Source organism: Crocodylus siamensis, chromosome 2, assembly GCF_052110815.1.
Source record: "Crocodylus siamensis isolate JL-2025a chromosome 2, ASM5211081v1, whole genome shotgun sequence".
Classification (NCBI taxonomy): domain Eukaryota; kingdom Metazoa; phylum Chordata; order Crocodylia; family Crocodylidae; genus Crocodylus; species Crocodylus siamensis.
In genome coordinates, this window is record NC_143396.1 from 12,040,950 (window position 1) to 12,060,501 (window position 19,552).

General features: G+C 64.8%; 2 protein-coding genes across 6 annotated transcripts; one reads left to right on the plus strand and one right to left on the minus strand.

Annotated features, from left to right (window-relative positions):
* Positions 1 to 93: 93 nt before the first annotated feature.
* TTC31 (tetratricopeptide repeat domain 31) lies at positions 94 to 16,259 on the plus strand. Of its 5 annotated transcripts, none has more exons than XM_090035263.1 (16): positions 94 to 1,257; positions 10,758 to 11,008; positions 11,223 to 11,306; positions 11,899 to 11,967; positions 12,070 to 12,255; positions 12,409 to 12,546; positions 13,094 to 13,148; positions 13,555 to 13,645; positions 13,752 to 13,893; positions 14,069 to 14,173; positions 14,249 to 14,339; positions 14,641 to 14,794; positions 14,903 to 14,977; positions 15,115 to 15,217; positions 15,600 to 15,694; positions 16,011 to 16,259. In XM_090035263.1, exons 2-16 carry the CDS (start codon positions 10,922 to 10,924, stop codon positions 16,123 to 16,125), a joined length of 1,590 nt encoding a protein of 529 aa, XP_089891389.1. In that variant the 5' UTR covers positions 94 to 1,257; positions 10,758 to 10,921; the 3' UTR covers positions 16,126 to 16,259. The 5 variants fall into 5 exon arrangements, with proteins under 5 accessions (XP_089891389.1, XP_089891387.1, XP_089891385.1 ...); XM_090035261.1 differs by lacking the exon at positions 94 to 1,257 and adding an exon at positions 7,437 to 7,861; XM_090035259.1 differs by lacking the exon at positions 94 to 1,257 and adding an exon at positions 8,588 to 8,677.
* CCDC142 (coiled-coil domain containing 142) lies at positions 2,249 to 7,390 on the minus strand. The gene is made up of 11 exons (XM_090035216.1): positions 7,269 to 7,390; positions 6,960 to 7,074; positions 5,332 to 6,609; positions 4,920 to 5,006; positions 4,598 to 4,762; positions 4,308 to 4,450; positions 4,034 to 4,168; positions 3,708 to 3,822; positions 3,424 to 3,601; positions 2,999 to 3,201; positions 2,249 to 2,547 (listed from the first exon to the last, which is right to left on the minus strand). The coding sequence occupies exons 2-11, from the start codon at positions 7,054 to 7,056 to the stop codon at positions 2,297 to 2,299; spliced, it is 2,652 nt and encodes an 883-aa protein (XP_089891342.1). The 5' UTR covers positions 7,057 to 7,074; positions 7,269 to 7,390; the 3' UTR covers positions 2,249 to 2,296.
* Positions 16,260 to 19,552: the final 3,293 nt, after the last annotated feature.

The window sequence follows — 19,552 nt, forward strand, 5'->3', positions numbered from 1 at the left end:
GACGTGTAGTTCTGCCCGCGGGAGCCACGTGCGAGCACGGCCAGGAGCGGGCGCGATCGCCCGGGCGAGGCAGCAGGGGCTCTGCCGGGGAAGGCCTGCTGACCAGCCTGACCCTGGTGACCAGGTGCTCGGCGCTGCGGATGCGGACACGATGCACCTGGATTGCGGCTGGCCTTTTGATCCGGCCTCCCGCAGCGCAGCCGAGCCCTTCGGGCGGACAGCCAGCGGCTGCATCGCTGCCTCGACGTCCAGCTGGGTGCTGGCAACAAGCGGAGCCCCCAGGGGCCGGTTTGCTTCACCGTCTTCATCAGCCGCCGGGGAGATGGCGCCCCCCCAGCGCGTGCAGGTGACCCCGCGCGGGGGAGGGTAGCGCCGGGATTTAGTGAGACCTCGCCACACTGGAGCAGTGGGCCAACGGGACTCCCCTCAGGTTCAGCAAGGACAAGTGCGGAGTCCTGCACTGAGGAGGGAGCAACCCCCTGCACCGGGGCAGGCTGGGCAGCAGCTTTGCAGAAAAGGCCCCGGGGGGACAGGAGCCGGCAGCGCGCCCTTGGTGCCAAGAAGGCGACCGGCATCCTGGGCTGCATCGGTAGGAGCGGTGCCGGCAGCTGGAGGGCAGTGATTCTTCACTCTGTTCAGCACTGGGGAGGCCGCATCTGGAGTCCTGTGTTCAGCTGTGGGCCCCCATGACAGAAAGGATGTGGACAAGTTGGAGAGTCCAGTGGAGGGCAACGAAAATGATTGCGGGGCTGAAGGAAAGGACTACTGAGGAGCGGCGGAGGGAACTGGACTGACCGAGTCTGCAGAAGAGAAGACGGAGGGGGATTGAATAGCAGCCTTCACCTCCCTGCAGGGGGGCTGCAAACAGGATGGAGCTGGACTGGTCTCTGTGGGGGCAGATGGGAAGACAAGGAGCAACGGGCTCAAGCTGAAGCAAGGGATGTTGAGGTTGGATATTAGGGAAAACTGTCTTACAAGAAAGGTAGTATAGCACTCGAACCGGTTACCTAGGGAAGTGATGAAGTCTCCACCCTTGGAGGATTGAAGCCCCAGGCAGACAGACAGAGCCTTGGCTGGGATGATGTAGTTGCGGCTGGTTCTGCTTGGAGCAGAGGGTTGGACAAGATGTGGCCCCCAAAGGTCCCTGCTGGCTCCACAGCTCTAGGATTTATCCACCCACATCCTCTTTTCTGTCCATTGCTCCTTGTGCTGCAGCCAGAAAGCTGCCTGTCTCCGTCCTCTGCGTGACCCCTCCAGGTGCGTCTCAGCCTGTGCCCTCCACCCTGCGCCCAGGCCAACGCCCATTTGTGCCACTCTCCACCAGGCTCCTGGGCTGTCCATGCGGTTGTGGAGCACAGGCCAGGGCTGCACGGGCTCCAGGGCCAGTTGCCCCAGTACTCCTGGGCTAAGCAGGGGGCTGAGCAGGGATGCAGAACCACCTGGGCATAGGGGCCGAGGCAGGAGCTCCCTAGGGCCAGGGCAAACCTAGCTGGGATGTCTGGAGTGGGGCAACTCACATGGCAGTGGCTGAGGCTTTAAGGCCAGGCCCGCACCCTCTCCACTGTCCTGGGCCAGACCGGGCAGGCTGCAGCAGCCTCTGGCTGGAACGGCAGGCCCGCGGCAGCCCACGACTCTAGGCTCTGCCGAGGGAGCAGGGCCGGGGCCGGGGCCGGGGCGCTCCCTGCCCTCCCTGGCTGCAGGGCAGGGAGCATCCGTGGCCTCAGCATGGAGGTCTAGAGCCACGCACCTGCCTGTGGAGTCCCCCTGGGGCTGGCCTGGCCCCTCCAGGCTGGGCAGGAACCAAAGCTGCCCCCAGCCCCTCTGAGGCAGGGGGGAAGGGGGACACTCATAACAGCTGGCTGGTGCTGGCCGGGGGCGCAGCGGTCCACACAGGACAAGACCTCTCCGGGCAGGGTCTCTTCCACTACCAGCAGCTCTGCAGGCCTGGGAGCTCCTGGCTGACTTGACCTGACACACCGGGGGCAGGTGCCCAGTAACACCCAGGGGCCTGGGCCTGTGGTGACAGTGAGCAGTGGGGCTGGCTGCCACCTGGGAGACAGCAATGTCCGCAGCACAGCCCCAGTCCTTGAAGCAGGGTCTCCCTGCAGCGTGGGGGCAGGGGAGTGCACCCAAGCCAGAGGCAGCCCCCCCCAGAGCCCCTTGACTCCTGATCCGCAGGTCCCGGTGCTACCAGAGCCCCTTGCTCGACCCGCAGTGCCCACCAGAACAGGACGACACACCACAGCCCTCCGAGTGCTGACCGCTGTATTTTGGGGCCAGGGTAGACGGCTGAGGGTCAGAGCTCAGGGCCGCAGGCCAAGCAGGGCAGGCAGGACAGCCTCCAGCGCCGGGCTCCGTGCAGCCGCAGGGCAAGCCACTGCTGCTGGGCGCTGGTGAGGTAGGACTGGGGTGTGGCGCTGCCCTGTGCGTGGTGCTGCACGTCGGGGCTCGGCGCCTCCAGGGTGGGTGGGGGGGCCACTTCCAGGCTCTCCAGGCTGTTGAGGCTGCTGGTGCTGGGGGCCTGTGTGCGCCTGCCACGGCGGGAGCCTGCGAGGCCAAAGGGGAGGGGGCAGCTCAAGGCGGTGCTGCCACAGCCCCTGCCCCTGAAGCAGGTTGGTACCAGCTACTCCCCATGGATCCCCTCGCCCCTGCTTTGGGGGGGCCTGTCCCCAGCCTGCTGGCCTGATCTGCTGCTGTGGCCTCGCTTGGCCTGGGCCCAGGCTTCCCTCAGAGCCACGCAGCTGCCATGCCTAGTGATGGTGACAGCTCCTCCCTGATAAACGCCTCCTGTAGCCTCTTGCGAGGCAGCACCCCCCTCCCCCCAATCTAGGGCACTACCCCATCCCCTTCCCCGCTCAACTCCAAGCTGTGGGCAGGCTAGGCTCTCCCCCTCCAGCCACGGAGCCACACCTGGGGCAGCCGGTCAGTGCTGTGCGTGCTTCTGGCCTCGGCAGAGTTGCCCAGTGCCCCCCACACCCGAGCCCTTGAGGACACTCACAGCACTTGCGCAGGGCCTGCCAGGGGGGGCGGGGGCGGGGGCCAGGCTGCTGCAGGAGGCAGGTGATGGCACCATCCATCTGCTGGAAAACGTGCAGCGCCAGTGCAGCTTCGCACACCTCAGGGGCCAGCCCTGGCACTGCAGCCCGCACCAGCACTCGCACCAGCGCCAGGTCCTGCCGCAGCTGCAGCGCACCCTGCAGGCTGCACAGATGGGCTTGTCACCACCCCGACAGGGCCCGCACTCCCCACCCCACTCCCAACCTGCAGCCCCATCCTCCGCCAGCCCTGCCAGCGTCCCTCACTCCCAACCTGCAGCCCCTCCAGCTGTGCTAGGGCACCTTATTTCCAGCCCCCCATCCCTGCCAGTACCCTTCACTCTTGACCCACAGCCCCCCCTTCTATGTCCCCCTGCCTGCCCCATACCTGAACTTGATCCTGTGGGCAAGGATGTGCTCCATCCAGGCCTCCACAAAGGCTGTCAGCACCAGGGCAAGCGTGGGCACCTGCGCGTCGTGGGGCAGCAGCTGGATGCCTTGCAACGCTGGGGCCAGGATGGCCTGCACGGCAGCCACAGCATACTCACTTGGCGTGCTTGGTGGCTCTTGGGGAGAGAGAAGCATTTGCCCCGCACCAGGATCCCGCGCACCCACTGCCTGGATGCAGCAGGGCCACACAGGGGCTGGAGGGGAGGCCCCCTATGTACCCACCTGCCCGCAGGCCAGGTCTCCAGTGCCTGCCTAGTGGCATAGTCTGTGACAGGAGCTCAGCTGACAGCCGGTGACAGCCTGTGCCCAGCATCCACGGTGCCTCCTCTGCTAGGGCCTGTGGGGTAGGGGGAAGCCTCAGCACTGGGGTGTGTGCAGAGAGGTCCCAGACCTTTCCCAGCGCTCCAAAAGCAGGGACATGCTCTGGGGTCTGCCCTGCCTCCGTTCACGAAGTTCATGGGGGTGCTGGGCAAAGGGGACAGCCTGATCTGGAACCAGGGAGCCACAACCCACAGCTTCTACTGGGCATCAGGGTGGGACCCCCATACCTGGATGCCAGTGGCCATGGCATGGAGCTGTTGGCAGAGCTGCCACTCAAGGTGAGAGACGAGGCCCTGACACCCCCCGCCCAGGCTGCTGCAGCCTGCCAGCGTGCTCAGCTGTTCTGTCTCAGCCCGGAGCAACTGTGATGGGAGATGAGGGAGGGGTGAGACCTGACATCTGCACCAGCTGCGTGCCTAGCAGACTCCCTGGCCCAATCCCCTGGAAGCCCTGTTGTCCAGCCAGCCCCCTTGCTGCTCCCACCCCCCAAACAGCACTTGCCTGGAGGTCTCCATGGGTGACCAGGAGGAAGGGGCCGACAGCCCAAGACGCCAGGTGCTGCTGGGCCTTGGTAGTGATCCAGGCACGGGCAAGCTGTCCTGTGGCCACACAGAGGCTCAGCAGCTCCAACTGCAGCCCGCTTGCTGCAGAAAACACAGGGTGGGGGTACTGGTGAGGCTGGGGTGGGGCAGGGGGGACCCACGACTGCCCTGTCCTCAGACGGATGCAGCAGGCCAGATCCCCTCCTTGCTGCACAGAGGATCCTAGGGTCCAGGCGCCCCCTAACTCACTGGCACATCCAGATCGAGGAAGCTGCAGGTTGCGCAGGGCAAAGGCAAGAGGTGAGCAGAGATGCTGCAGAAGCCCAGCCGTCTTGCTCCGTGCTGTAGCCCCTGCCTGCCCCGGCCCTGGGCTGCACTTGTCAGTAAGGCTGGAGCCCAGTGCCTGGCAGAAGCCTACGGGGAAATGCTGGGCTGAAACATGGGTTCAGGGTCACAGGCTAGGCCTTACAGTCCCCAGCCCAGACCCTATTCCCAGATCCCTCTCCACCTCCCCCCCCCCTTAAGCCATGGGCCCCCTGCCAGTGCCGCCCCCTCCCCCCCCCCCCCCCACCTCGGTCCCAGCTGAAGACGACACCCTGGCAGAGCAGGTGCAGGCAGAGGCGCTGCAGCTCCTCCATGCACTCACGGGGAACTTGCACTGCAAAGGAGTGGGTGTCAGCATGGTCTGGCCTGGGCAGCCCTGCCAGGTAGAAGACAGGGGCCACCAAGGGCACAACGGAGGTGGGAGCCACTGTCCCCCTGGGGGCTGGGGTGAGCCCTGGCCTCTGCTTTTTCCCCCTGCCTGGAGGGACCCGCCTCCCTTGGACCCCAAGAGGCTGCCAAGGGCACTGGCTCCTGCCACCCCGGATGAGCAGGAGGGGATTGCCCAGGACCAAGATTCTGCCCCATGAGCCAGCTGTGCCCCACCCTTGGAGAGAAAGGCCCCACACCCTGCCCACCCCAGCCCCCATCTCCATACCTACCTCGGTTCAGCACCTGGCTCAGCTCCTGGGCCAGAGCAAGTGTGGCCCCCTCTCCCCCTGGTGCCAGGCCGCCCAGGAGCCCGGGCAGCTCCAGGTGCTGGGTCAGTGCAGCAGCTGCAGCCTCCCAGATAAGCAGGCGGTACTGGGCGTGCAGCGCTTCTGCATCAGGCTGATGGCTGGGCAGCTGGGACAGGCTGGGCCATGCTGCCTCAGGCACCTCCTGCGATGGCCAGGCTGGACCATGGTGCCACAGGGTAGCTGGGGAGGCTGCGAGGACAAGGTCCAGGAGCTGCGCATCCGCCCTACACAGCGCCTGCAGCTCCTTGGCCATGGCATCCTCGGCAACTTGGGCACTGGGGGGCTGAGGCGCCGTGGCCTCCTCCCAGTTCAGTGGCACCCTGCCACCTGCTTGCACCCGCTGCAGCAGCAGGTGGTATAGCCGCTGCGCAGCCAGGCGGCCCCGCTCAGCTGCCAGCACCCCCAGCACACGGCCAGAGGAGAACGCCTGGGCCTGGCACCCTGGCACCACCTGGGGCCCCAGAGGGGCTGTGGGGTCCAGCTGGGAGCTGCTGAGGGCTGGCTCTACAGCCTGGTCGCTCAGCGCGCGGTTGTACAGCTCCAGGCCCTGGCACAGGTCGGTGAGAAGGGCAGGGCAGGTGGGAGGACCAGCGCAGGCCAGGCTGTGCAGCAGCCCCTCAGCATAGCGCTCCAGCAGGAGGGAGGCCTGACGGCCTAGGAGCCCCAGCGCCCGCCTCACGGCCACCAGCACCTCAGGCCCCAGTGCCCGCAGCCTGGGGTCATCACGCAGCCGGCGCCGGTGCCCAGCCTGTGCCCGCAGCTCCTCGCAGAGGCTCTGCAGCAGCTGCCCATCCCTGGGCTCACCCGACCACTCTTGCCGTGTCTGCTGCTCCAGGAGGCGCCTGAGGCGACGCACAAAGGCAGCGGCGGCCTGAAGGTAGTGCGTGAGGGTGCGGGCCAGGCGCAGGAGGCAGCGCTGCTGCAGCAGGGCACCCAGCCGGGCCACGTGGGCCTGGGCGGGGCAGTAGATGGCAACAGGGACAGCATCGCCGGAGGGCGGGCGGACACGGGTGCCAAGAGCCTGGGCGCTGGGGTCTTCAAGCAGGGCTAGCACGCTCTGCTCTGCCTCGGAGCCCAGCACATCCTCATCCTCGCTGTCGTAGGCCCTCGTGTCGAGCGCTAGCAGGTGCCGCAGGCCTGGGGTCATGCCGGGATGCACTGTCTGCCGGGACTGGGCCAGGCTGGAAAGAGACTCAGGGCCTGCAAGACATGGGGCCTAGGAGGTGGGGGCACAAGCAGACTACCACCTGCAGGGCGAGGGCCCCTGGCAGCCCCATGCCCATGTCCCTGCATGATCCCTGCCCCCCAGGGGCCTCTTGTGGCCCCCCAGGCCCTGCTGCCTGGGCATGGGACTACAGACCCCCAACACTCATTCCCACGCAGCCTTGCACCCCACCTGCCTGGAGAGGGCAGACTTGGTGCTGCCCCGGACCCAGGGCTCCCGGCAGGGCCCGACCAGGGGCGTGCCTGAGGTCTCAGACTGAGGATGTTGCAGGCTGTCCCTCCCCGACACTCCCCTCCCCAGGGGCCACTTGTGCCCCCAGCCTCACCCACAGCGGGCGGCCCCAGGGGCTTGGCCAGGCACACGCGGCGGGGCCCCAGGCGGGCAGCGAGCGGGGGCAGGAGGGCGCCAGGCGCACAGGACATGGCAAGGGTGTCAGTGGCCTGCAGGCAGCAGGGGTGGGGGTCAGGGGGGTCCGGGGGAACCCCTCACCTAGGACCCCCCAGCCCCTCCCCTCGTGCAAGACCTGCCCCAGCGGACCCCAGCCTCGTGTGGGGAGCAGCACCCAGATACACGTGCTGTTAGGGCTCCCTCTACCGGAGGGCGGGGTTTGCCCCGGAAGGGTTTCTGTTTTCACCCGGGGACTTCCGGCGCCGCCGTTAACCGAGCAACTGTGGGGCTCACGGGCAGCCAGGCCTCCTCCCACGCGCCAGGTCTTCGCGAAGCCGGCGAGAGTACCCCCCCCCGGGGCAGGACTGAATGGCCCAGCACTCACCCGCCCGTTGGCTTCGTCACGTGATGCGGGCGTGTCGCCGGCAGCCAATGTGCGAGCCGGGCATGGCCACGTGACGATGGCATATCACGTGACCGGGACGCAGGGCTCCTCCCTGCCTGTGTGCTTGGTCGGGCGCTGGCTCCGTCCGCTGGTGCGCGCGCATGCGCAGCGTCCTTCTCACCTGCAGTCCACGTGTGTGGGTGTCCGGGGTGGTGGCTTCTAGCACGTGGCAGGGAAGTACCTAACGGTAGATCTCTTGTATCAGTCTCGGCGAATAACAGGGAGTAGTACAGATAAAACATACGCAAGAAACAAAGGTGCGAACCAGTTTGGGGACACAGCGTGGCTGGGCGAAGGGGCTGCCGGGCTCCTGACCTGCTGCCCGGGGCCCCTGCGGGTGTCCGCAGGCCCGAACTGCCCGCTCCACGGGGCAAGACTCGACTGCAAGACGATGGGTGCGTTTCTCAATCTAAAAGCACGTTGTTTGCTAAATAAACCTGCCTTAGGGAAGGGAAAACTGTCCCACGTAACTCACTCGTTCCCCAGTCCAAGGGTTTGGGGTAACAGCAGAGCTTCTTCTGGAGGTTGCCTGAGCAGGGTGGGGGGCAGTGGTGGAGCTGCCCAGCTAAGCAGCCTCGACTTCCCTTGGCGGGTTGAATTTCAGTTTTCTTGCATACTGGCTTCATAGGGGTTCCTGGGAGCTGAGGAACCGGGTCTGGGCCCTGCGGGTGTGTGCACGTGTGCAGAGCTGAGATGTGTGTGTAAGGGGGTGGGGCGGGGCAGCTTAGACTCCAGCTTGCGTGCGCGTTTGAGCATTCGTGGACGTGCTAGTGTGTTCTGGGCCATGCACGTATAGCGTACACGCGTGCTGGGGTACTCCATGTGCTTGGGGGCAGGTGGGTGTTAACCACAACAGGGTGCTAGGGCCTGGTCGTCGCCGTTCATGCTCTTGGCTTTTCCAGGGACCGAGCACCTAGGGCGCAGCAGCAGGGGCAGGGCTGGGCAATGGCTGCCACGTGTGGGGGGGGGCGTCTCTGGGGGCTCCCCACCGGGCCAGAGCGTCCCAGGTCTCTTGCGCCTCGCACAAAGATGGCGGCCGTGGCCTCATGTCGCCCTTAACAAACATGGCGGCCGAGCCGCCACGGCGCCCTCAGCAAACAGGGCCGCGCTTCCGGGTCGCGGCGTGGGCGCTTCCGGCCCGGGTCCCAGCGTCAGGGCGATGCCCCACACGCGGCGGGGGGCGACCGAGGGCCCCGGGGGGCCCTCCAAGGGTGAGGAGGGGCGGAGCTGGAGGGGCTGGGCTATTGCGGGGAGGCTGGCAAGGGCGGGGCTGTGACGGAGGGGGCCTGGCAAGTGTGGGGGGGGGTCTGTCATGGTGCAGCTGGAGCCCTCTCCCCCGCGTTCCCCTGCGGGCCCAGCCTGGGCAGGGCAGGAGAGGACAGGACAGAGTAGTTGCCCCTGCTCTTGCCCTGTACCCCCGCCCTGGGCCGGGCTGCACCCCCCCATGGCCCCCACTGGGGCAGCAACTGCAGCGTCTCCTGGCTATCCTGGGGCTTCCATGGTGTTTCCCCCAAAGGTTCTTGCCCAGGACGGACTGGCCCCACTGCCTGCTGAGAGCCCATCCTTGCTGCAGCTTCATTAAGCACGGGGTCGTTAGTGGGGCTGGGGGGCCTGAGGTGGCTGCGCTTCCCAGCCTGGCACTCACACTGGGGGGTATCTGTCCCGGGCATGGCTCCTCCTGGTGCTGGAGGAGGAGCTGGCCGCCCCTGCCTGCCACGTCTTTGCAGGCGGGCGGGAGCAGGGCCTGGCGGGGGTGGAGAGGGCTCGGGCTGTTCTTCCTGCTGAGCAGTTTTGCTTTTGTTTCCGGCCTGGCCCTGGCCCCGGCTCACAGCTGTGGTCTCGCAGGGCCCTGCCTTCCGTGGCACTTCCCCCCACACACTTGCCTGCTGCAGCTGTGGCTGTGGTTGCAGCCTCGACCTGGGCACAGCCCCTGAGGCCCCCCCGAGGCAGGTACGAGGCCTGTCTGCTGGGCGGGGGGGGCTTGCCTGGTGGGCTGGGGCCCACGGCCCTCCCTGGCCACGCCTGGGGGAGTGGGAGGAGAGGGCAGCCTGCGGCAGGGTGGGGACACAGCTCTGCCCCAGCAGCAGGGGGAGAGCGACCAGGGGCAGCTCTCTGGTGAGGTCTGGCTGGTGGCTCAGAGAGGGATGCGGGCAGGGGCCCAGCCGGCCACATTCAGCCCCGTGGCCCTCCCCAGACCACGGGCGACTGGCTGAACGTGACGGTGGAGCCCAGTGTGGTGCGAGCCACGTTCACAAAAAGTGTTGTTGGGCAGCTAGTCCCTGCGACGCTCCTGGAAGGTGAGAAGAGGTGGGAGGGGCGAGCAGGGCTCTGGGGCACCCCTTGCCCCCAGATCCTGTAGCTTGCGGCCATCCAGCAGACCCAGGGCATCGCCCATGTTCTGGGCAGTGACCCCGGGCCCCAGGGTGCCACCAGGCTGCCTGCCTGTGGCCCCCCTCAGCCCCTGTAGCACATACCCCAATGCCCAACAGGGCACTGACTCCCCAGGGGGACCGGGGCTTCGGGGCCAGGCTCCTTCTCCCCCCACCTGCCTTCTTGGGGCCAGGTCGGGGTCTGGACAGGGCCAGGGAGCTCGGAGCATCCAGGAGAGGCCCTGGGAGACGCCAGCTCCCACGTGCAGCCCTGTGGTGCCCATTGGGCACAGCTCTGCTGGGTGTCTAACCCTAACTCATGTGCCCAGCTCCGTTGGCTCAGTCCCAAGGCTGACCCCCAGCCGTGGCCACTGTTCTAGTTACTTGACAGTGCCCAGGAGCTGGGGCAGCCCCCACACCCTGCTGTGCTGGCCCTGCCCCTTCCCGGAGCACGAAGGCCCCGGTCAGGAGAGCAGAAATAGATAGACAGGCAGGACGGACCCTGGTGCTGCTGTCCCCCCGGTCTGAGTGAGGCCAGCAAAGGCCTCTGCCTGCCTTGTGGCACTGGCCTTCACCCCAGGGCCCAGGCCTTCAGTGCTGAGATATTGCACGGCTGGCTGGGGATGCCCCTGGCCCACCTCCTGCAGAGGCAGGGGTGTTACAGCACTGGAAGTGGGGTGCCAGCTGTTCCTCCCACCCACCTGAGCCCCCCAAGGGGGGGGAGGGGCTTCTTGAGGCCAGGTTGGGGTCTGGACAGGCCCACGGAGCTCGGAGCAGCCGGGAGAGGCTCTGGGAGATGCCAGCTCCCACGTGCAGCCCTGTGGTGCCCATTAGGCACAGCTCTGCCGGGTGGGGGTCGGACTAGATGATCTACTCAGGTCCCTTCCGACCCTAGAAACTATGAAACTATGGTCCTGCCCAGGCCTGCAGGAGGAGCTGGACCACACTGATGAATTAGAAAGGATCTTGGACGGCTTCGGCTCCAGCTCCAGCTTTGACTCAGAGGGCGAGATCCAATTCGAGGGTGAGGCCAGCGCTGCCCCTAGCATCTTCTGCCCTTTCCAGAAGTCGTTTCAGTGCAACACGATGCCTGTGGGTCTCCGCATCCCCATCCCCTTGGGCGCCCACCCGCCTGACCTGGTGCTGCCCTGGCAGCAGGTGGTGACTGCCGAGGTGAGCAGCAGCCCCTATGGGACACCGGGGGTGGGAGCTGCAGCTCCCAGAGGCAGACCTGTACCTGTTGTGGGGAGGTGGTTGGTGCTTACTACTCAAGATCACGTGTGAGCCACTGGATTCTCCCTGTGGGGCTGCCTGGGGCTCAGGAGTGGGGCACGCGCTGGCCAATTCAGGGGTCACCAGCCTGCTGCTCCCTGCTGCCCCCCTCCAGGTGGCTGAGAAGAACGCGCAGGAGCTGGTGGCCGAGGAGGAGAGAGTGAAGCGGAAAGCGGAGAAGAAGAGGCTAAAGAAGAAGGTGCGTGTCTGCCTGCCAAGCCCTGCAGGTGCCCTCTCACCCCCAGGCCTAGCCCCAGCTCCTGGGGCTCGGACCTGCTCTGCCAAAGGGATCCAAAGAGGGGCAGGTGCCTGGGGCATGTAACGACTCAGTTCAGGGCTCTGCTGGGCTAAGCAGTGCCTGTTCTGCCCCACTCCTCCTTGTGCGGGTGCGAGGGACAGCAGGGGCCTGTGCCCTGCTCTGATGCCTGCCTGAGCTGGGCCCCAGCCTCCCTCCACAGAGCACCCACTGGTAAGATGCTGTAGCTGTTTAGGCCCTTCTTCCAGTTGGAAGAGGGTTCAGGACCTGTCCCTGTGGTGTAACTTTGACCGTGGCTCCAGGGCAGGCCAGGTTGTGCCAGCAGCCTCTTATCCTGGCATCTTCGTGTGGGAGGTGGCACCAGACCCTGAGCTCTGCCTGTCCTGGGTGACTTCACTGGTGCTCCATGGTGTGGGGGGTGGTTCTGTGACCCCACTGCAGCTCTGCAGCCTGGTGCAGGTGAGGGAGCTACAGCTGGCCACAACACAGCAGTGCCTGTCACCCTCCCGCTCACTGCGTTCCCTCCGGCATCTAGAAGCAGAAGGACCGGAAGAGGCAGGAGAAACGCGAGCAGGAGCTGAGGAGCAAGCAGGAGGCCGAGTCGGTGGGTGCTGGGCGCAGGGGCAACAGGGCCCTTGAGGAATGCGGAGCCCGTGGGAGATGGGGAATGCCCAGCCCCTTGTAGTTACACCACTTCTTGCTGCAGACCCAGCCTGCCTTGAATGGGACCGCAGTCGTGGTCACGCTGGAAAACGGGGGCACTGCAAGGGGTGTGCTGCCTGCTCCAGCCACAGGACCCCTGAAGCCTGGCAAGGCCATGGCTTCCCCACCAGAGCTCCGGCCCCCCCATGCACCCAGCAGTGCAGACACCAGCACAGAGGAGGAGACAGAGGTGAGTGAGGCCTGTGGGCTGGGGCTGGATCGTAGATCCTGGCAGTGTCTCTGGTGCCGAGTGAGCAGATGTGGCCTTCCCAGGCTGGGCTGTCTTGTTACTGGGTGCAAGTCTCTGCAGTGCTTGCTCTCCCACCTCTTGTGTTTTTTCTAGGATGAACTCGACCTGAGCAGCACCTTCGTCTCTAAGGCACGGCGCAAGGTGGGCGCCAGGCCGTCCACGCCACGCAAAGAGAGGCCAGCCCGAGCTGGTAACAAGGAGCCGGAGCCAGAGCCGGCTGCCCCACCAGAGGTAAGGGGCAGGGTAAGGATGTGGGGAGCTTGATTTGTTGATCTGACCAGGGGGCTGGTAGTATCAGCATGGCAAGGAAAGTGTGATCAGGCTGCTGTGGGCTCAATGCAGCCTCTCAGGCTTGTCTTCCCACTGTGGTGGACTTCAGGGTCTGGGCTGCCCCCAGCTAGAACCACTTCAGGCACATCCCGCACCCTTGCAGGGGGCCCTGGTGCTCATGGCTGGCTCTGGGGGCTTGTGCCAGTGGGTGGGGCCGGGCCAGGCCTTGACAGGCCTCTCTACCTGCTGTCCGTGTGGGTGCTTGAGGGCATGTCCAGCCTGCTGGGATAGCCATGGGGCTGGCAGGGGGCAGCAGGCTGAGCCTGGGGTGGCCACCTTTAAGGCCAGGTTAGGTGCCAGCTTTTCGCTGCAGCCTGACATCTGCCCAGGGCTGTGCTCCCTGGGGGGGCCGGCTCCAGGGCAGGGTCCAGGCACGTCCAGCTTTGCTGTGCTGTCCCAGGGCTCTGAAGTCTGGCCCTCTCCGTAGCGCTATCCTTTTCCTCATCAGGTCCCACGACCAGTACCAGACGTGAGTGCAGCGGAGCAGAGCATGGTCCTGGCAGGTCAGCGTTGTAGCGGCAAGGCTCCCTGGCTCTGGTGCTGGTCCCACTGGGCCACTCCCAGCACCCATGGGGGTATCCTTGCCCCGCGGGTGCCCCTCACTCCCGACCTGCTGCTCTCACTGTGGTCCTATGGCACTCTAGGCTGTCCCCACCAGGGGGCGCTCTCGCTGCGCTGTGGGACCCAGGAGTCCTGCCCTGTCCCAAGGCTGGGACTGGGTGACCTTGAGGGCCCTGGGATCCAGTGCCTGGGCTTGGAGCCCATGTTAACCCTTTGCATCTCATTCCCCTGCTGTACTCTGCTTGTCCTCTGTCTTCGGGCAGCTGGAGACACAACCACCAACCAGACCCATGAGGGCCTGTCTAGGGCTGGGGCAGGGCCCTGTGACAATGCCTCCTGTCCCTGCAGAGCATGGGAATGCGGCAGCTGCTCGGGGCTGCTATGAGGAAGCTGTGTGCTGCTTCACCGAGGCTGTCAAACTGAACCCCCGGGACTACCGGTGAGCACCAGGGACAGGCGGGGGCTGCACTGTCAGATCCCCCGGGCTGGGCTCAGCTCGCAGCCTGTTGCTCTAGGATCCCCCTGACCTTCTGGCCTCCCCGCAGGCTCTTCGGGAACCGGTCATACTGCTATGAGAAGATGCAGCAGCACATGGAGGCTCTGAGCGATGCCCAGGTGGCCCTAAGCCTCCGGCCTCACTGGCCCAAGGGCTGCTTCCGCAAGGGCAAGGCCCTCATGGGGCTGCAGGTATCAGGGCCAGGCTGGCGGGGGGGCACGGAGCTGGGAGGGGACCCCCCTGGCTCGTTCCAGCCCAGGGCTGCCTGGGACGGTGTGTGGGGCTGGCTGCTGGGCTGGGGGTGACGGGGAGAAGAGCCTCCTGGCCTGGCCCGGGGCGGGGGGTAACAGCACCTGTTCTCCCCAGCGCTACGCAGAGGCTGAGCGCACCTTTGAGCAGCTCCTGCAGCTGGATGGCTCTCATGCCGACGCGGCTGCCCAGCTGGAGATCTGCCGGCAGCAGCGCAGCCCGGTGAGCATCCTCCTGGCCCTCTCTCACTTCCTGGTGGCCAGTGCAGTGGAGTCTCTGATGGGTTCTTCTCTCCAGCAGGGTCACAGCACCGGCAGCTGGCACGGAGAGCCGAGCATTCCCATAGAAGCTTTGCTGAGGGACATGAGGTCCTGGTCCCTGCTGCATGGTGAGGGCTGAAGGGGTCGGGGATGAATCTGTGGGAGAGCGGGGGCTAGGCTAAAACAAACCCAAAGGAGTTGGGGGGGTGGGGCTTCAGAGTGAGAGTGAGGGGCACCGCAGGGCTGGGAGGGGGCAGATGGATATGGATCAAGAGCGATGGACACACTGACAGGGCTGGAGGCCAGGCGTGAAGGGCACCAGCAGGGCTGGGTGGAGGCCAGGGCCTGCAGCTTGGGAGGGGGGAGCCAGGGCAGCTGTGCAGACTGCTGGCCACGGGGTGGCTGAGCGCCGCTGTGCTATGTCCCCAGGTGAGCAGGCTGATGCCAGTGTCCTCCCAGACGGGGCTGAGAACACAGACAGTGGCTTTGTGACCATTGTGAACCCCAGGAACCGGGCAAAAGGGCCAGCCCGGCTGGAGGCCCCGGCCCCAACCCCGACCCCAACCTCCTCTCAGCTGTCCAGGTAGTAGGCACCCGCAGCAGGGCTTGGGGGTATGAGCACTGGTGGTTGGGGGCTGTGTGCTCCTGCCTTGGGCCATGGGGCTCAGGGTGTTTTTCGGTGCCATTGCAGGGGGTGGTTCGCTGTGTGGGTTGGCAACGTCACGTCCCGCATCACCCTGAAGCAGCTGTATGCGTACTTTGGGCCGTAAGTGTTTCCGTCTGCCTCCCCATCCCTGTCACCCTAGGGACTGCTGCTGCTCCACGAGCAGCTCCCCAGCCCTGTCCTGGCATGCAGGGGCCATCTCCTGAAGGGTGGGCACTGAACCCTGCTCTGCTTGGCAGGTTCGGGCCCATCCACTCCATCCGGCCAATCCCAGAAAAGTTCTGCGCCTTTGTCAACTACACACAGCGCGAGGCGGCTGAGAGAGCTTTCGCTGCCATGCAGGTGGGGAACCCCAGGGCAGGGCAGGGCAGGGGGGTCTAGGTGATGCCTGGGGTCTGTGCTGGTCCCATTTCTTTATGATTCAATGAACTCCTGGCGCTTCCTGCGCTCCCCTGGGTGCCCCTGAGGTGGCCACTTGGCCCTGCTCAGGCCTGGCATAATGAGATTTGGGAGACCCCAGCAGGAGGACCCCTGGATCCGCTCTGATTTGGCCCTGGCTGTACTGATGCTGGGGTAGCCAGGCCCACACCAGGACCCCTATGGACCATGGGCAGCGGTGGGACTCTGTTCTGCACCAGGGCACCACACAGCAAGACCCAGAGCCCTGGTGCCACGTCCGTGTATGTGGGCAGCTGCACTGACTGATTCCTCCTTTCCTTGTCAGGGGGCTGAGGTGGAAGGCACCAAGTTGGTGCTGCAGCTCAAGCATCCTGTGCACCGGACACCACCTGTCACCAGTGCCCAGCGGCCTTTGGCCAGGTAGGTGCTGCCATGGGAGGGCCAAGCGGGGCCCTGCTGGGCTGGGCAGGTGTCCTGTCTGGAGCTCCACGCTCCCATCCTGATGCCTTGAGGCAGAATCTGCCCCTGCCTCAGAACAACTTCCAGCCTGGGGGGTGGGGCACGGAGGATCTTGGCTTCCCAGGTGGGGGTTCATTTGGAGCAGAAGCTGGTCCTGCTGTGCTGTGCTGTGGTGCCAACGCCAGCTGTGCCCGAGCCTTGCCTGCAGATGGGCAGATAGCAGTAGTGGAGGTGGCTGTGTCCTGGGGGATACTGGAGTCCGTGCCTGTGCCTGCAGGGAGCCCGTGCGCCCACCCCCCGGTCTCGAGCGCCCCCCGCAGCAGAGCAGTGGCTGTGTCCAGCACCCGCCCCAGAGCCAGGGGTCCGCCAGGAAGCCGGGGCCACCACGGTAGGGCCCAGCTGTGCCGGAGCACCAGGATCCAGCATGGATGGGCAGTGTCGTGCTGCAGCCGTCCAAGGAGGAGGCTCTGTGCCCTGGGTGCTGCTGGGGGCCGTGCCCGGGCCTGTGCCTTAGCGTGAGCGCCCCCCTCCCTGCCCGTGTGGCCACGCCCTCATGCCAACCTCATACCAAAAATGCCCAGGGGTGGGGCCTCACTGTCTACCTCTTGCATTCCCATTGGCTGAGCTTGGGCTGGGGTGGGGTCTGACCACTGCATAACTTTTAGCTCTGAGGGGTGCCGTAATGTGGGGTGGGGGGGCCAGCTCCGGTCCTTCCTTCCCCTCGCACACAGGGCTGCCCCAAATTGGGTGCCTTGTGCTTTTAATGGTCCCTTTGCCATGCTCCAGGGTTGGGGCTGAGCCTGGGCCGGTGCCTGGGCCCCTATCCCCTCCTACCTGGGACACGTTGCTGCTGCAGCCTGGCTGTAATAGAGCCGGCCTGATGGGCACGGTCCTGGTGCCCTAAGTCTCTGGGCCAGGCCTTGCTGCCCACTGCTGCTGCTGCCGGGGTGCCTGTGGGATGGGGGCCCAGGCTTGCCTGTCTCCGCAGGTGGTGGCTCTCCCAACCAGGTCGAGGTAGGGGCAAGGGGATGGTGGGTGCAACTCCAACCCCTGTCTTGAGGCGCAGCCAGGCTCGGTGCTCTCAGGGACATGCACCGGACCTCGGGACTGTTTTAATAAAGCTCCTGGAAGAGCCACTTGGCTTCGCCCTTCCTTCCCAAGGCGGCATCGGGTCGGCGGGTGGCGCTGCCTCCACGGCACCCGGCCTACCACCGCTCCTAGGCTCTGTGCCCTGACTAGCCCCAGCCCTGGCTCCCTTCCTGGGCAGGAGGAGCCTCCCTGTGGCTGGGAGACTTGGGTCCTGCTATGGCTGCTCCTGTGGTATTGCCAAGGCTTTTCGCAGGGGTTGTGCCCAGTCCCATCCCCATCTCTAGCCCCTCTATGGGGCATCAGGGAGCCCACTGAGGGCTGTATGACCCTGGGCATGACCCCCAGCCCTGGCCCTTGTAGGGGTGGCATTGCTCCTAGCCCTGCTGGTGCCCCTCCCTCCCTCCCCTCCCCCTCCAGCCCGGTTCGTGTCCCTCACTCCCAACCTGTAGCCCCCCATCCCCAGCTCAGAACTCCTCCAGGTTCCCAGGATTCATCATCCAGCACAAGGTGACAAAGGCCGGCAGCAAGGCAGCAGCCCTAGATTTCAGGAGGGCAGACTTCAATGAGCTAAGGAGAATAGTCAGGGAACCACTGAGGTCCCGGAGGGGAGGGAAGCCGGGTGTCCAAGGAGCGTGGTCGCTACTAAGGAGACGATCCTCCAAGCCCAAAGGGAGGTAATCCCAACACAGATCAAAGGGAGCAGGAGGGCGCAAAAGCCTCCATGGCTCACCAGAAGCATCCGGGAATGTGTCCTAGCTAAAAGGGAGGTGCACACCCAGTGGCGGGGAGGAGCCATCCCCAGGGAGGACTATACTGCGGTAGCTCAGGGCTGCAGGGTGGGGCAGGGAGGCGAAGGCAGAGGTGGGACTGGGACTAGCAACCCAGATCAAGGACAAGAAGTCCTTTTTTAAATACATAGAGGGTAAAAAGAAGGTGCCGGGTAACGTGGGGTCCCTGCAAGCCACACTAGGAAATTTGGTCTTCAGACCAGACGACAAAGCTAACGTATTTAACAACTACTTTGCCTCCATTTTCCTAAGCAGGGACTGGAACAGCCACGGCACCTCTGGGCCCCCCTCAGGCCCCAAGGGAGGCACACCCAGGCCAAGGGTCAGTGAGGATCTAGTCGGAACGTCTGGACGGACTGGACATATTAAAATCAGCTGGTCTGGATGATCTCCACCCCTGAGGCCTGAGGGAATTGGCCGAGGTCATTGCGGGACCCCTGGCACGGCTGTACGAGCACTCGTGGTGCTCTGGTGTGGTGCCAGAGGACTGGAAGAGGGCCAACGTGATTCCCATCTTCAAAAAAGGGAGGAAGGAGGACCCGGGAAACTATAGGCCAGTTAGTCTTACCTCAATCCTGGGCAGGCTTTTTGAGAAAATTATTCTGGCATATATCCACGAGGGGCCGGGGGGAGTTCATGCTTAGGGGCAACCAGCACGGGTTCGTTAGAGGCAGGTCCTGTCAGACCAACCTGGTGGCCTTCTACGACCAGGTCACCAAATCCTTAGACGCAGGGGTAGCAGTGGACATCGTCTTCCTGGACTTTCGGAAGGCCTTCGACACTATCTCTCACCCCGTTCTCATTAAAAAACTGGGGGACTGTGGTGTCAACACCCACACAGTCAGATGTGTCGCCAACTGGCTGGAGGGCCGCACCCAGAGAGTGGTGCTGGATGGGTCATTTTTGACCTGGAGGGTTGTGGGCAGTGGGGTTCCCCAGGGCTCGGTCCTTGGGCCCGCGCTGTTCAACATCTTCATCAGTGATTTGGACGGGGGGTGTAAAAAGCACCCTGTTCAAATCTGCTGATGACACTAAGATGTGGGAAGATGTGGGCACACTAGATGGGAGGAATAGGCTACAATCGGACCTAGACAGGTTACAGGGGTGGGCGGATGAGAATAGGATGGGATTCAACACTGACAAGTGCAAGGTGCTGCACCTGGGGAGGAACAACCAGCACCATACCTACAGGCTGGGGAACACCCTTCTCGTCAGGGCAGAGGCAGAAAAGGATCTGGGGGTCATCATTGACTCCAAGATGAACATGGGCCGCAGTGTGGGGACGCGGTCAGGAAGGCCAACCACACCTTGTCGTGCAGGTGCAGGTACAGATGCATCTCGAGCAGGTCCGGGGAGGCAATCCTCCCCCTCTATGCGGCACTGGTCAGGCCGCAGTTGGAGAACTGCGTCCATGTCTGGGCGCCACACTTCAGGAGGGATGTGGACAACATGGAGAGGGTCCAGAGGAGGCCACTCGCATGGTGAGGGAGCACCAAGGCAGGCCCTACGAGGAGAGGCGACGGGACTGAACCTGTTCAGCCTCCACAAGAGAAGGCTGAGGGGGGATCTAGTGGCCTGTTACAAACTAGTCAGGGGGGCTCAGCAGGCGTTGGGGGAGTCCCTGTTCCCCCGAGCACCACCAGGAGTGACCAGGAATACCGGTCACAAGCTGGCAGAGGGTAGGTTTAGGTTAGATATCAGGAGGCGCGACTTCACGGTCAGGGCGGCTAGGGTCTGGAACCAGCTTCCAAGAGAAGTGGTGCAGGCTCCTACCCTGGGGGTGTTTAAGAGGAGGTTAGATGAACATCTTGCTGGGGTCGTTTGACCCCAGTACTCTTTCCTGCCATGGCAGGGGGTTGGACTTGATGAACTGCTCAGGTCCCTTCCGACCTCACCAATTATGAAACTGTGATTCCCCAAGGTCTCAGGCTTTTTGCTGCAG

Bases quoted from the DNA above. Each gene is read 5' to 3' on its own strand.
- CCDC142 (XM_090035216.1), bottom strand. From the start codon at position 7,056: ATGTCCTGTGCGCCTGGCGCCCTCCTGCCCCCGCTCGCTGCCCGCCTG. The intron at 6,610-6,959 runs GTGAGGCTGGGG...CATGTCTTGCAG, and splicing joins CCTGGGGCCGCCCGCTGTGG to GCCCTGAGTCTCTTTCCAGC. The intron at 2,548-2,998 runs GTGAGTGTCCTC...TTGGCCTCGCAG, and splicing joins GCAGGCCCTGCGCAAGTGCT to GCTCCCGCCGTGGCAGGCGC.
- TTC31 (XM_090035259.1), top strand. From the start codon at position 8,626: ATGCCCCACACGCGGCGGGGGGCGACCGAGGGCCCCGGGGGGCCCTCC. The intron at 14,174-14,248 runs GTGAGCATCCTC...TCTTCTCTCCAG, and splicing joins GCCGGCAGCAGCGCAGCCCG to CAGGGTCACAGCACCGGCAG. The intron at 14,340-14,640 runs GTGAGGGCTGAA...CTATGTCCCCAG, and splicing joins GTCCTGGTCCCTGCTGCATG to GTGAGCAGGCTGATGCCAGT.